The 12,708-nt window shown below is 45.9% G+C and overlaps 6 protein-coding genes across 6 annotated transcripts; 2 read left to right on the top strand and 4 right to left on the bottom strand.

The window, feature by feature from the left end:
* Window positions 1-425: 425 nt before the first annotated feature.
* N7455_005335 (uncharacterized protein) lies at window positions 426-1,037 on the bottom strand (the record flags this gene model as incomplete). The annotated part of the gene is made up of 1 exon (XM_040955496.2): window positions 426-1,037. One exon carries the CDS (start codon window positions 1,035-1,037, stop codon window positions 426-428), a length of 612 nt encoding a protein of 203 aa, XP_040814254.2.
* A 627-nt stretch (window positions 1,038-1,664) lies between these two features.
* Window positions 1,665-4,242, top strand: N7455_005334 (uncharacterized protein; the record flags this gene model as incomplete). Its single annotated transcript, XM_065605011.1, has 3 exons — window positions 1,665-1,755; window positions 1,814-1,964; window positions 2,013-4,242. Coding segments are annotated over 3 exons (2,472 nt in total), but the record flags the coding sequence as incomplete, so codon positions are not given.
* A 2,938-nt stretch (window positions 4,243-7,180) lies between these two features.
* N7455_005333 (uncharacterized protein) lies at window positions 7,181-7,885 on the bottom strand (the record flags this gene model as incomplete). The annotated part of the gene is made up of 3 exons (XM_040955356.2): window positions 7,181-7,420; window positions 7,476-7,749; window positions 7,839-7,885. The coding sequence occupies 3 exons, from the start codon at window positions 7,883-7,885 to the stop codon at window positions 7,181-7,183; spliced, it is 561 nt and encodes a 186-aa protein (XP_040814207.2).
* A 206-nt stretch (window positions 7,886-8,091) lies between these two features.
* On the bottom strand, window positions 8,092-8,271 carry N7455_005332 (uncharacterized protein; the record flags this gene model as incomplete). The annotated part of the gene is made up of 1 exon (XM_065605010.1): window positions 8,092-8,271. One exon carries the CDS (start codon window positions 8,269-8,271, stop codon window positions 8,092-8,094), a length of 180 nt encoding a protein of 59 aa, XP_065461910.1.
* A 369-nt stretch (window positions 8,272-8,640) lies between these two features.
* Window positions 8,641-9,950, bottom strand: N7455_005331 (uncharacterized protein; the record flags this gene model as incomplete). Its single annotated transcript, XM_065605009.1, has 6 exons — window positions 8,641-8,956; window positions 9,006-9,039; window positions 9,095-9,195; window positions 9,433-9,514; window positions 9,569-9,716; window positions 9,780-9,950. 6 exons carry the CDS (start codon window positions 9,948-9,950, stop codon window positions 8,641-8,643), a joined length of 852 nt encoding a protein of 283 aa, XP_065461909.1.
* A 1,347-nt stretch (window positions 9,951-11,297) lies between these two features.
* N7455_005330 (uncharacterized protein) lies at window positions 11,298-12,557 on the top strand (the record flags this gene model as incomplete). The annotated part of the gene is made up of 2 exons (XM_040955493.2): window positions 11,298-11,465; window positions 11,532-12,557. 2 exons carry the CDS (start codon window positions 11,298-11,300, stop codon window positions 12,555-12,557), a joined length of 1,194 nt encoding a protein of 397 aa, XP_040814126.2.
* Window positions 12,558-12,708: the final 151 nt, after the last annotated feature.

Genomic DNA, 12,708 nt, shown 5'->3' with positions numbered 1-12,708 from the left:
GCCGTGGTTTATTTTAAAGTAGTATACATGTATATATCCATCGATCAAGTCTTCTAGTACTTCTAAGGATTAATAAAAGTATAAGATCGCTTTAGGTCAAATGAGAGAGGACTACGACCCTTGTATCGGATACGCTCATGTCTTCAATATAGGAAAGTACCTTCTCCTCATCCCTATCTTGCAGATGGTTTGTTACAAGTTGACTTGAGGGACTCTTAGAAATGTCTGACCGGTTTATTCAGGGCCTCCACGCAAATCAAATTTTCGATTTTCCTTTCACTATAGCACCCGCTAAGATCTCAATCCGCCTCTTCATACTTTGTCCATGATGCAATCGAAGCGAAGGGCTTGAGGTTAATGAGGAATACCCAGGCGATGGACATAGCTTTGACTGCGGCGGTACACTGGATGACTGTACATCCCAGCTATTTGCTCCCTTGGATTGCGATAGCCAGGGCAATCCCAGCGAACGTCTTCAAGTGCTCTGCATTTGATATCTCCCAAGGTCCAAATCGTTCCAGCCTCGGGGAGTCCTTTGATGCAAGCTTCGTTGTTCTACCCGAAATGTAGTCAAGGTATTCCTCTCTGAATGTCCCGACGAGCAGAAAGAGCTCATCGGCCTCCTGGCTGATGAGAAACACAGGGGTCCCGGGGGCGAGATTCTGGGTCCTTATGGCTGTGACTACCTCCGCTGATTGCTGCCATGTCACACGAATGTCTTTCCCAAATCCTTGGGACCGTTCTCTCTTGGCCTCTATCAGGGCCTTCACATCGTTGTCTCTTGGGTCCACAAGGGCTCCATCCACTATGGCACGAAGGTCAGAGGCGCCGAAGTTGGCTTTGAGATTTCTCCTCCAAGCAAACCAATCACACTTAACATCAGGGCGCCGGAGTGTAATGGCCTCTAAGAAGGCTAACAAGCTGGATACCACCAGTTCCTCGTCCACGTCGTTAGCTACGATGAGGAGCTCTTGCTTCCTCCTTGGTAGCTCCATGAGGCCAGCCGCCTGGGTGGAATCACCAATGTGCCAACCCATTGTGCGCTGATCGTTACTGACATGGTCCAGGTATTTTTTAAATGGAGGGAAAGAGCTGAGCCATGATGTGGCTCCTTGAAGCGACCGGCGAAGGCTAAGTTGAGTGATTTTCGATTTTGGAATCCCTGTTGAATTTGCGCTGAGGGGTACACATGTACAGCAATATTCGAGATTGGTTTCCATGTTTTACACAGAGAAACTATCTCAGGCCCCACCGCCAAGATGATGGTGGAACTACCTAGACCTAGTTCAGTAGTTCGGCTAGGCTATAGATCATCCCTGCTCGTCAGAATGGAAATGTAAACTACCTGACTAGACAGATACGCCGAGGTCATGTGCTGCTGAACGCTTTCTGTCCACAATCTTTCGACTCCCGACGAAGCCGTACCTCCCTCGACAACACGACTCTTTCGGTTAGCTTTGTGTTTTTCTCCACTTTTGAGGTCGAAAGGCTGACGAGAAGAAAGCCGCCACGTCTTACTCTGTAGTTATTCTAAAGATAGAATCAGCACCTGACAATTTTGGCGCCCAGGTCACCTGAGAGTGGGGCCAACGTGGCTTTTTATCTGGGTGAAGACCTTTGGTCTGCCTACAAGACGAAGCATTGTATGCATCGCGTGTTGAACTATGACTTCCATATCATTTGGTAACACAAACTCTGGCCTCCAGGCTGGCATTGTCAATGGCACAGTTAATGCACAGTTCTATCTGCCAGCAGGTAGGTTTCAAGGGCCTGGAGATATGGCATGTTGACTAATCGCCGCTTCTTGGCCCAGAACGACCGGAAACCCCACCGACTCCTCTCTCGACCGTCCCGTTCCGTCGCGACCCAGACTTTGTCAGTCGGGACACGCTGCTCGATCAGATACATGAAAAGATCTCAGTTCCAGGGTCTAGAATAGCTCTTGTGGGCATCGGTGGTGTCGGGTCAGTGCAAAAAAGGTAGTGGGTGGGCTACTGCTGACAGGTCGAAAGGAAATCGCAACTTAGTATCGAATACTCCTATCGAGTCCGGTGCCAATCGCCGACAACATGGGTTTTCTGGGTCTATGCAAGTAACGCGGCCCGGTTCGAGCAAAGTTTCCGGGATATCGCCGACCAGGCCAAAATTTTCGGGCGTAACGATCCCACAGTCAACATCTACCAACTAGTCGAAAGTTGGCTCCGGGACGGCAAGAGAGGAAGGTGGTTATTAATTCTTGATAATATTGATGATGATGGGTTCCTTCGCCAGCCCTCTGCAACAGGTCAGCAGAGCCTGAAGGTTGGCCAAACCAATGCCTCCACAAAGCCACTATTGGAATTTCTCCCCCGAAGCCCGAACGGATCAATAATCATCACAAGTCGGAGCCAAGAGGTGGCGTTGAAAATTGTCGATCGCCAGGACGTTATTAAAGTCGAGCCAATGGAAAATCTTGAGGCGATAGAGCTTCTCCAACGAAAGGTCGGGCTACCAGCAGAAACGCCTGACATTCTAAAGCTAGTGGAAGAACTAGACTTTATGCCACTTGCGATTATACAGGCGGCCGGCTATATTGTACATCGAGCGCCCCGCTGTTCGGTATCGCAGTACCTAGAAATATTTCAGAAGAGTGATCGTTCAGCGACAAAGCTTCTTGATTATGAGGGAGGTCATATCTTTCGAGATTGGGAAGCAAAGAATTCGATTCTAGTCACATGGCAAATATCCTTCGACCATATTCGACGTATAAGACCGTCGGCCACTGATTTGCTTTCTCTTATGAGCTTTTTTGACCGACAGGGAGTCTCAGAGAATCTTCTTCGAGTTCATAACGAGACACAAAACGGCGATTCGAACTCGCAGGAAATTGAGATCGAGTACAATGATGGAGATACAGATAGCACATCTGAATCTAATATGGATCATAATTTCGAGGATGATATAGCAACCCTAAGAGACTTTTCATTCATCTCTATCAACAGGGACAGCACAGTGTTCACAATGCATCGGCTAGTGCAGCTGACTGTGCGTGTGTGGTTAAAAGCCGATAGACAGCTAGAGCGATGGAAGGAGCAATATATCATGATCCTGTGGCAAAGGTTTCCGACAGGTGAATATGAAAACTGGGCGCAGTGCCAGTCGCTCTTTCCACATGTGAAATCAGCTATGTCACAACGACCGGAATCACACGAGTTTCTAAGGCAATGGGCCGCGCTGCTTTATAATGGGGCTTGGTATGCACAGAAAATCGGGCATATTATAGAATCCCAGGATATGGCATCTGAATCGCGGAACCAAAGATTATCAATGTTTGGATTGGATAGTGAACAGACTCTCGAAAGCTCTGAAATGTTAGCAGAAGCTTACCGACTTGAGGGACAGTGGAAAGAGGCGGAGCAGCTCTCTGTGCAGGTCATGGAGACTCGTAAGACGAAGCTCGGTGCCGACCATCCCTCCACGCTGACGAGTATGGCCAATCTGGCGTCGACATACAGTGATCAGGGCCGGTGGCAAGAGGCGGAGCAGCTCCGGGTGCAAGAGCTAAAGATGTGCAAGGCGAAGCTCGGGGCCGACCATCCTGACACGCTGACGAGTATGGCCAATCTGGCGTCGACGTATAGGAACCAGGGCCGGTGGGAAGAGGCCGAGCAGCTCGAGGTACAGGTTATGGAGACTCGCAAGACGAGGCTCGGGGCCAACCATCCTGACACGCTGACGAGTATGGCCAATCTGGCGTCGACATATAGTGATCAGGGCCGGTGGCAAGAGGCGGAGCAGCTCCGGGTGCAAGCGCTAAAGATGCGCAAGGCGAAGCTCGGGGCCGACCATCCTGACACGCTGACGAGTATGGCCAATCTGGCGTCGACGTTCTGGAACCAGGGCCGGTGGGAAGAGGCGGAGCAGCTCGAGGTACAGGTCATGGAGACTCGCAAGACGAAGCTCGGGGCCGACCATCCTGACACGCTGACGAGTATGGCAAACCTTGCTTATACCCTTAAGTCATCAGCTCAAGACAAAGCCGCTTTAATATTGATGGCTGAATGCGTTCGACGTCGCGACCGAAAACTAGGCCCGGACCATCCGCATACCATGTCTTCCAAGTCCACTTTATCCGAATGGCGCGGGCAGAGTGACTCTCTTTTTTCTAAGATCACTAAAGCGTCGACTGAAGCCAAAGAGGATAATCAAATCCTAGCCAGTCCCACAACAATCTCTACGCGATCTTCTAAGCCTAGCGGATATCGTAGGCGCACAGTCTTTTCGCGCCTCTTTAGCAGAAAGTAGGATTCTTCCCTGTTCAACCGCTCTGGACTAGAGCTTTGCCTTGGCGATAGCAAAATACAGGGGAAAATTTATCAATAAGAAATTCTGTTATTGCAGCGATGAATAGCGGTTTCTCACAGTAATGCAGTTAGATATTATATTGTACCCGGCAGTTACTTTCTATCATGTACTGAAAACATAGCTTCTGAATAAAGTGTATATAATAGTATTTAGAAAGTAGACCCATCTAATAACTAAACTCTGTAAACGACAAATCGTCCTTGGTTTGTACGGAAGTTTCTAGAGTTTAGTTCGACTAGACGGGTAACTTACGGAGCCGTATTCGTCCAATGTTCCGTACCATACGTCAAAACTGCTCGGAACAATGACGATTTGTAACCTAGCCAAATCTGGCTTAGGTGGTTTCACTATCATCTTGGCGATGGGGCTTCAAATAGTTTCTCTGTGTGAAACATAGAAGCCAATTTCGAATATAGCTGTAACACGCAGGGCTTCAAATTGGGCTTGATTCAGATGAGATGCCCCATGCCATTGCATATCGAATGGGGAGGATGTGTTGCTCGTTGATGTAGACATTTTTCGGAAACCGAGGAAAAAACGAGTTGAAGAAATGAGAGTTGAAACAATGCAGTTGAAGCAATGGTAGTTGAAGTAAGGGCAGTTGAAGAAATGGTAGTTGAAGTAATGGTAGTCAAAGTAATGGCAGTCGAAGCAATAGCAATCGAAGAAATAGTAAACGTGAAATGACAGAGAAATGAATGGATGGTCACTGTAGTTTTAATCAGAGTAACTGTCTAGTTTGAGAATAGGCGTTGAGTGACGCGCTAACTAGCAGCTAGGTCAGCTACCCACGCGCAGATGCACACTCCTCGCGCGCTATACCCTACAATCCGCTAACATCGCGGCTAGTACCTCTCTAGTCAACGCACATTAGTCACTCTAAGACCCCGGGACGAAGTCTGAGGGACTACCCAAGAGATAAGTGGAATCGAGAAGTTGAGATCAAAGCTATACTATGGTAGTATGATGAACTAATAACTCCTTCTTCTGAAAAGTAGCCTTTGAAGGTAATTGTCAGGAGGGACTACGTGGTGTACGTCGAAGTGCATGGTGCAATGTGGGATTGGATTGAGTTGTTATTGAAGCCAAGTTACAAGTCTAAGAAATCTGACAGTATGATATAAGATTGTGGGTTATAACACCTATCAAAGTAGGCAGTTATAGTATTAGCTACTTGTTATAATCCTAGGGCAGCCATTTCATGTAGACTACCGCCGAGAGGCCAGGAGAAGAGAGAGCAATACTCTATTTAGCGCTGCACTAAAATGAAGATCGAGGAAAAGAAGAACGAGAGGAGCAACTAGCTAGGTCCTGGCAAACAGGTTAGGTGAACGTACACCACACGATCCCCAAACTGAAGCTTAGAAACCCATTTGACTTGTTGAAATTGACCATCCATACCCCCTCTTCGTCCTATATTGTTTCCTTGACGACATACTTGGCGTGTTTCTAGCACTATACACGCTGGTCCCCTTCGGCGGATTCTTTTGGTATGCTTTGGTTATTACACTCGCCTGTCTTTTGGGCAGCTTATGCATAATGGCAGATAGTCGTACGTAGGTAGATACAGAGTTCGGAACCTGATTGTCTGGCTCTGGCTCTGGTTCTGTGGTGTTCTCGTAGGTTTCGTAACGATGGTACTCGTACGTCGAGAATCATTGTTATGTTATTGTACTATGTCGCGTAAAGGATACTATGTGATAACTATTATTTGAAGGCTCGATAGATCGATGAGAACTGTGCTCATTGGCACATCGAGTTGATAAATTGGCGCATGGTGGCGCAGTGGCTGATAAATCTGCGTGTTGGTGCGCGAAAAAGCGCTCTTCCCCTTAGCCCTGGGGTTTTAGATTTCAACGTATCTATATGCTTGAATCCGCATAGAAAAAGAATGTATAGTTATATTCCGAGGTTCATGGCGCGCGCAATTAATAGGGGTTCCAAAGACGCTTTAATGAAGAGACCGACTACCGACACAGTGTTTTTACTACCGACACACAATAACTAGCTACTTAGAGTAAGTCCACCATTGGCCATTATTTTTGATTAACCAGTGTAAATTATTATAGTATCTCCATAGTATTTTACACAACTGCCACATGATTCATAACCTTGTCATAACACCATTCAAGTACACAATTAGCCCCACTTCTTCCCACTACCACTATCACTATTGAACTTTTGCTAATAAAATTACAAAATTAGTATCATTAGAAAGAGCATTTAATTCCAGCTACGGCGCTCTTTTTTAAATATCAATTAAAGCTATATTCATAGAGTAACGGGCGGTTAAAACCTAGAGGTTTACGTTGAAGGAGTACAGACAAAAAGGGGTTATTATATAAAGGGGTCAGTCACCCTATTGAAGACAAATTCTACTACTTTTACATAATTCTCACACCACTAAAAGTGTAGTTTTCGACGATCTAAAAACGGAATATTAAATATAGAGAGCCGATTTATATAAATCAATTATATCCGGCCGATTTCTCTCGGTTTTAAGGGTGAAAAGGGTGGTTAAAATGGAGTTTTAATAGGGTAGAACGGGTAACTATACAGAGTTTTAGTTATGTAAAATACTAACTATAGAGATACTATAGTAATGTACACTGGCTAATTAAAAATGGTGGCCAATGGTGGACTTACTCTAAGTAGCTAGTCATTGTGTGTCGGCAGTAAAAACACTGTGTCGGTAGTCGTGCTCTTAATGAATTGCACGGGAATGTCGTTTCTAAAAGCATCGCCCGCGAGGGGTCTAGGTCTATACTCAATTCCTTTATCGCATGCAATGTCTCGATGAATATAATAGCAAAGGCCTTTTTTTTTTATCTAAGCTTTACGCGATTGTCTTTTTTCCTTCTGTCTTGCTAGAGACTGTTGAGAGTTTCTCTTGAGGTTCCTCCGGCGTACGTGGTAAGCTTTTACTCACACAAAAGAAAAGGTCCCAAGGAACCTCCTTCCGTTTCAAAAAGCTGTAAGTCGGCGTGAATTTCAAGGTGAGCTTTTGCTGAGTCAGATCGAAAACTGCTTCGATCACACGTACTTGACGAAATCTATACTCCGAGGTATATAGGATCTGCCCAGGGATAAGTCATGGCTAGTAACCGCTATTGAGTTTCTCTAAAACTCACCGGAAACAATGATTCTTTCTCATAACCTGGTTGGTACACACGGTTATAAACTACCGACAGAATAGCTCTCATTTCTGTGCCCAACAATGCATTTTCTGGAGCATCGCAGTTGTGGGAGACACTCATTTTCACATGGGGAGGAGGGATACAGATCGCATTTTCGGATTCCGGACCCTTCCATTCCTTCAGAGTCTGGATGTACGAGTGCTCTTCGCCCTCGACTCCACGACGATGATACAACCCATTCAGCACGCCGAAGAACGGGTTTGGGGTTCTATGAAATCATCTTAGTATCTCATATTGACTATTTGCTCCCGTATGTGATGACATTATATGGCGAATTATCAGGGGGCAGAGACATACTCAAGTGAAGCCCACGGGCCGCGTCCACTACCGAAGGTGAGGCGCATTGGACGGTTTTTAGCAAAAAGCCTTTGCTGAATCTTTCCTTCCAGTATACTCAGAATACCCCTACATAAGTGAGATGCCTCTTCCTCTGAGTTTGGATCTCGAATATCCCAGGCATCCACCTTTATCTTGGGATGGAAGGTATCATGTGGTCGAAAATGACTCTCGTCTGACAAGAGTGATTCTACATTTGGAAGGGCAATTGCTGTCACCCCTCGACGGGCGAGTACTGCACGGAGAAAATTTGCTGTTCCTGGCGTTGAAAAAAGCCAATGAGGTTGTGTAGCTGAGGACTGCGCTCTCGTTTTAGTTTCACTTGTTCTGACAAATATCCATCATCCTGTGTCGCGCGGGATGCAGATGTGAACACAATAGTCTTAGCCGGCATGGTGAGTGCAGTATTCGTGAAGTATCATAGAGACAGGTGTAGGTTCGACAGGTAGAAGGTCGTCTGTCTAATATATGTCAACTATGGTGATAATGATGACGTGTCTATATCAAAACGTATAGGTGTAATAATATGATAATGTAAGGGACTTCAAGTGATTATGAAATTGGCAAATATTAAGCTGACTCCCGAAAATCGCGAATACCTTGGATTTATTACAAGCATCCGCCATCATTAGTTATGTCTTTGTTGGTGGGCTAGTTACGAAGCAGCCCCCGCCCCCGGCCCAGGTCCTCCTTCAATTCTAGGTGTAGTAATCGCTGAATGATACTTTAAACGGAATTGGCTTTTGAATGAATTGAGTCTGTCCTAAACATGTGGCCTTTCAAAAGACCTGTCGTCGTCACTCTCCACTAAAACCTCTCTCGTTTGCCATATGCCCGACTGGCTATTACTGCTCTCAGCATCACATGACCTTTGTTTTATATTCTTGAGGGGTAACTCCGCCGCAGACGGTGTTCGTTTAGAGCGTTGCAAGGAATTATATGAGAGCTTGAAGCCGGAGCCCGTTTCTTTTTGTGAGGTAGCTTCACCAGTAGAGCCAATGGTAGACTTGAATACCTTGCGGAATAAGGGGCGAAGAGTCGGGATACAAGCGGCGACAATGACAACGTTTTGCTCAATCCTAGACTGGAAGTTAGCGCAGTTGGTAAGCAGGTGTGGGTAATACTTACAGTCCCCAAAGAACTAATGTCACCACCTTGAAAACTGCTAGATATTAGCTGCTAGACTAAGTTTAGAAAAATGAGGGGAGTGCACTAACGAGGATCAGTATGGTCGGTGAATAGCTTCAAATATGTTGCTTTAACAATTGTGACGATCGCAGAAAGCAGTGTCAATCCCATCATAATGCAAACGCTCAGTCTGGTCGAAAATGGCATTTGTAATTTCCAAAATGCAGAAATTGGTACAATGGCCAAAATTATATTTGTCATGGTTGTATATGCGCTGACCAAATAGGAGAAGTCATTGAAAACATCCGGGCTCCAACATGTGCCCTCGATGGAAGCGTTCCACATTTTTGCCGTGGGTTTGCATTGAAAAAATACAATGAACACAGATATCATGGCCAATATAACTTGGAAAATGACCATGGCGTACAAGAGTCGTGCACGAAGTGGGTTGGGGTCAAGAAGATGAACAATCAGAATCGCAATCGAGATGTTGGGGAAGCTAAACGCTCCTATATATCTTTATTTTAGTACCCGATTTGCTCCCTTGAATAGGTAAGATATACCAATGTTGAAAGGAAATGCAACAATCTGCCAGTAGGCTGATTTCTCGTATCTCTCAATCCCATATTCAGCAACTACAGTTGCAGTGTGCCGGCCTAGACCAAGAGTGACCGAATATGAGACGAATGCCGTGGCAATGATGCTGAGAGCCTATATAACAATGTTCACAATGTTAGTCATGCCTAAGAATATTGTTGGTGTTTTTTCCCTTACCAGTGAGAAGAAAATAAAAAAATCATCCCAGCCAAACCGTTTGCTATCAAGTCGGGCGAGTAGCTTCAAGGAAACTGCTGCGATCGCAATGCCAGTGAAGACCCATCCAATGGCATTGATCTCCGCCGCTCGGGTCTCACTGTGATCAACATTTGTATCGAAGGAGGCCATGGTCAAGTGTTTTAGTCCACATTGTACATTCGATACATGAATATCGATTGAAGGAAACCCTCAAAACAAGGGTAGAATAAAAGGCAGTCGGAAACAATTCTGCGCGGCAAACTCGCTTGAACTAAACTAAACTTACAACACTCTATGGATAACTTGACGTATCCCTACATCGTAGTACTAGCCAGTGTGTGTGTGTATCGACTAGTATTCCACAATCCCAGATGATACCCGGAGTCCGAAGGTGTCCTAGCTTGTTCATGTCGTCAACGTCCCATGTGCCATAACTAGATCCATGAGTGACTGTGACCAAGCAAATATAGGAATATGATCTTTTAGGAAATAATCACTTCGAATTTCAACTTCACTTGTTATCCGTATACTCTGTATACTCCGTACGGAGTACCTTGGAAGATATCCTATTACAAGTGGAGCCGATGGCCATTGAGGCTACGCCAATAGCGCCTTGGCGGATGGGAGAGGCGCCCGGCCGATCGTACGTGCCCCTTTCTCTCTGCCTACAAAGTACAATGTATATTGCGATAACTCGTTAGTTGGTTATTTATTAATATACCCGAAGGGTGATATGCGTCGAAGCATAATAGAGAAATGGTGGATAACCCCGCTACTTTGGAATTAATGTTTATCTTCACTGTAAACAAAAGAGCACAACCTACAAGGTCGTAGGCACTTTAGGCACGGCTCAACTGTTTGCCCTGTCTAAATCGGAGTGGAACCCAGGAATATGTATGGAGTACTACGGAGTATACGCACTTCACACGAAGCGTTCTTTCTAATTGTAAAATTACGGTAATGTTCCTAAATTAAATTTACATGTGAAACCTGTCCCGCTTAGCGAGCTAAGTGATCAACTCATAGCGTCTCTTCGCTCATTTTCCATTATGTACTCCGTACTTTGTACAACATACATAGGATAAGAGAAGCTTTTAAGCGCCCGGACCAATAGGCATGATTCAAACAATGTCATTTGCTCCGTAAAGAGTCTTGACAAGAGTCATTAGCCCACAATCTACTCCGTACAGACATCTAATGACGTGAGAACCTGTAATTATCTCAGCCCAACTCAAAAGATCACCCACCCTCTTACTACTGAGGTCTATAGCAACGCTAAGGTAAGTCTAAGACTTGGTTGGCTAAAGGCGGCACTTAAGAGGGTCCACGGGTGAGTGAGAAGTTCGTGCCCTCAACCGCGTACTAGCCCCAGACTAAACCCGGAAAAACATGACCAGGAGGGGGGAGGGGAAAGTAGTAGGTTCCATACATTATTTTCTCTTTGAGAGATAATTCCCTTAGGAATCGATTGTCACCTTCTTAACGCCAAATATCATCATGACTTCCCCATCTGTCTCCGCAATTCTGGATGAAATTGCCACTTCACGCGCGGCATTCGACAAGAACGAAGCTGGCTCAAGAGAAGCCCTGATTGATCAAAGCCGCGCGCTGATTGCAGCACTGGAAATCCCAAGCGAGTTCGTCCAGCGCACCTTCTGGGCAGAGGTGGGAAATTATAACATTGTTGAAAGGTTATTGTGATCACAATGCTAATATGGACTTTCACGACAGCCGGCTCAAAGCGCCATTATTCGTATCGCCGTCGATGTCAAGCTTTTCCAACACATCAAGGATGCAGGAGATGCAGGACTCACCCCGTCAGCCTTTTCCCAGAAGACTGGGGTCGACAGTACTCTCCTACAGCGCCTAACAAGACATCTAGTGGCAATGAACCTCGTGTCATTCCACAACGGAGCGTTCTACGCCACGAAGCTAAGCAACGGTCTCGCAGCGGAGAACTATCAACACAGTATCAATTTCTGTTATGATGTGGCGCGCCCTTCATTTAACGGATTCCCGGAATATTTCAAAAACTCCGAATATAATTCCCCGACTCTGGGTGGAACTGACGGCCCGTTTCAAGAGGCCCACAAAACAAACCTCCCGTTCTTTGAATGGCTTGTCGCGACACCACCGCACCTCCAGCATTTCGACTCTTTCATGAGCGCGTACCGCGCGGGTAAACCGAATTGGCACGAGTTCTACCCCGTTGCGGAGCGATTAACCACGGGCCTCGATGCTTCTATTAGCGATGTTCTTCTCGTCGATGTTGGTGGCGGAAAGGGTCACGATGTGGCTACCTTTGCTGCTCAAAACAGCCCTTGCTCGGGTAGGATTGTGCTTCAGGATCGAGAGCCTGTCATCGCAGGCGTGGTAGCTGATAGCACTGAGCGAGCCTTTGAAGTGCAAGCTCATGACTTCTTTACACCCCAGCCTATCAAGGGTGCACGTGCATACTCTCTCCATTCTATTCTCCACGATTGGAGTGATGAAGATGGCATCAAGATCCTGGAGAATCTTGTACCTGCTTTAAAGAAGGACTACTCACGGGTTCTATTCAATGAGATTGTGATTAACGAAGAGAAACCTACACTTGCAGCGACCAATATGGATATGATGATGCTGGCGCATTTTGCTGTGAGAGAAAGAACAGAGGCTGATTGGAAAGATATCTTGGGCCAGGCTGGATTGAAGGTGGTCAATATCTACACCTATCCGGGCGTTGCGGAGAGTTTGATTGAGGCAGAGCTGGCCTGATGGCGGGTTTGCATGCCCTTTAGGTTAAAGATTTTTGCACCATAGACTAATATTATAAAAATCCGTCAAGGATAAATCAAAGATACCTACCTAGTTAGGTATATATGGAGTACCGGGCAGAAAAAACCTTAGATATAAAGACACGCCACAC

The sequence above is a fragment of the Penicillium solitum genome (assembly GCF_028829755.1).
Source record: "Penicillium solitum strain IBT 25940 chromosome Unknown utg000003l_segment0_segment0, whole genome shotgun sequence".
Taxonomy (NCBI): Eukaryota; Fungi; Ascomycota; class Eurotiomycetes; order Eurotiales; family Aspergillaceae; genus Penicillium; species Penicillium solitum.
The sequence above is the reverse complement of the archived record's forward strand: the minus strand, read 5'-3'. Positions and strand labels throughout refer to the sequence as shown.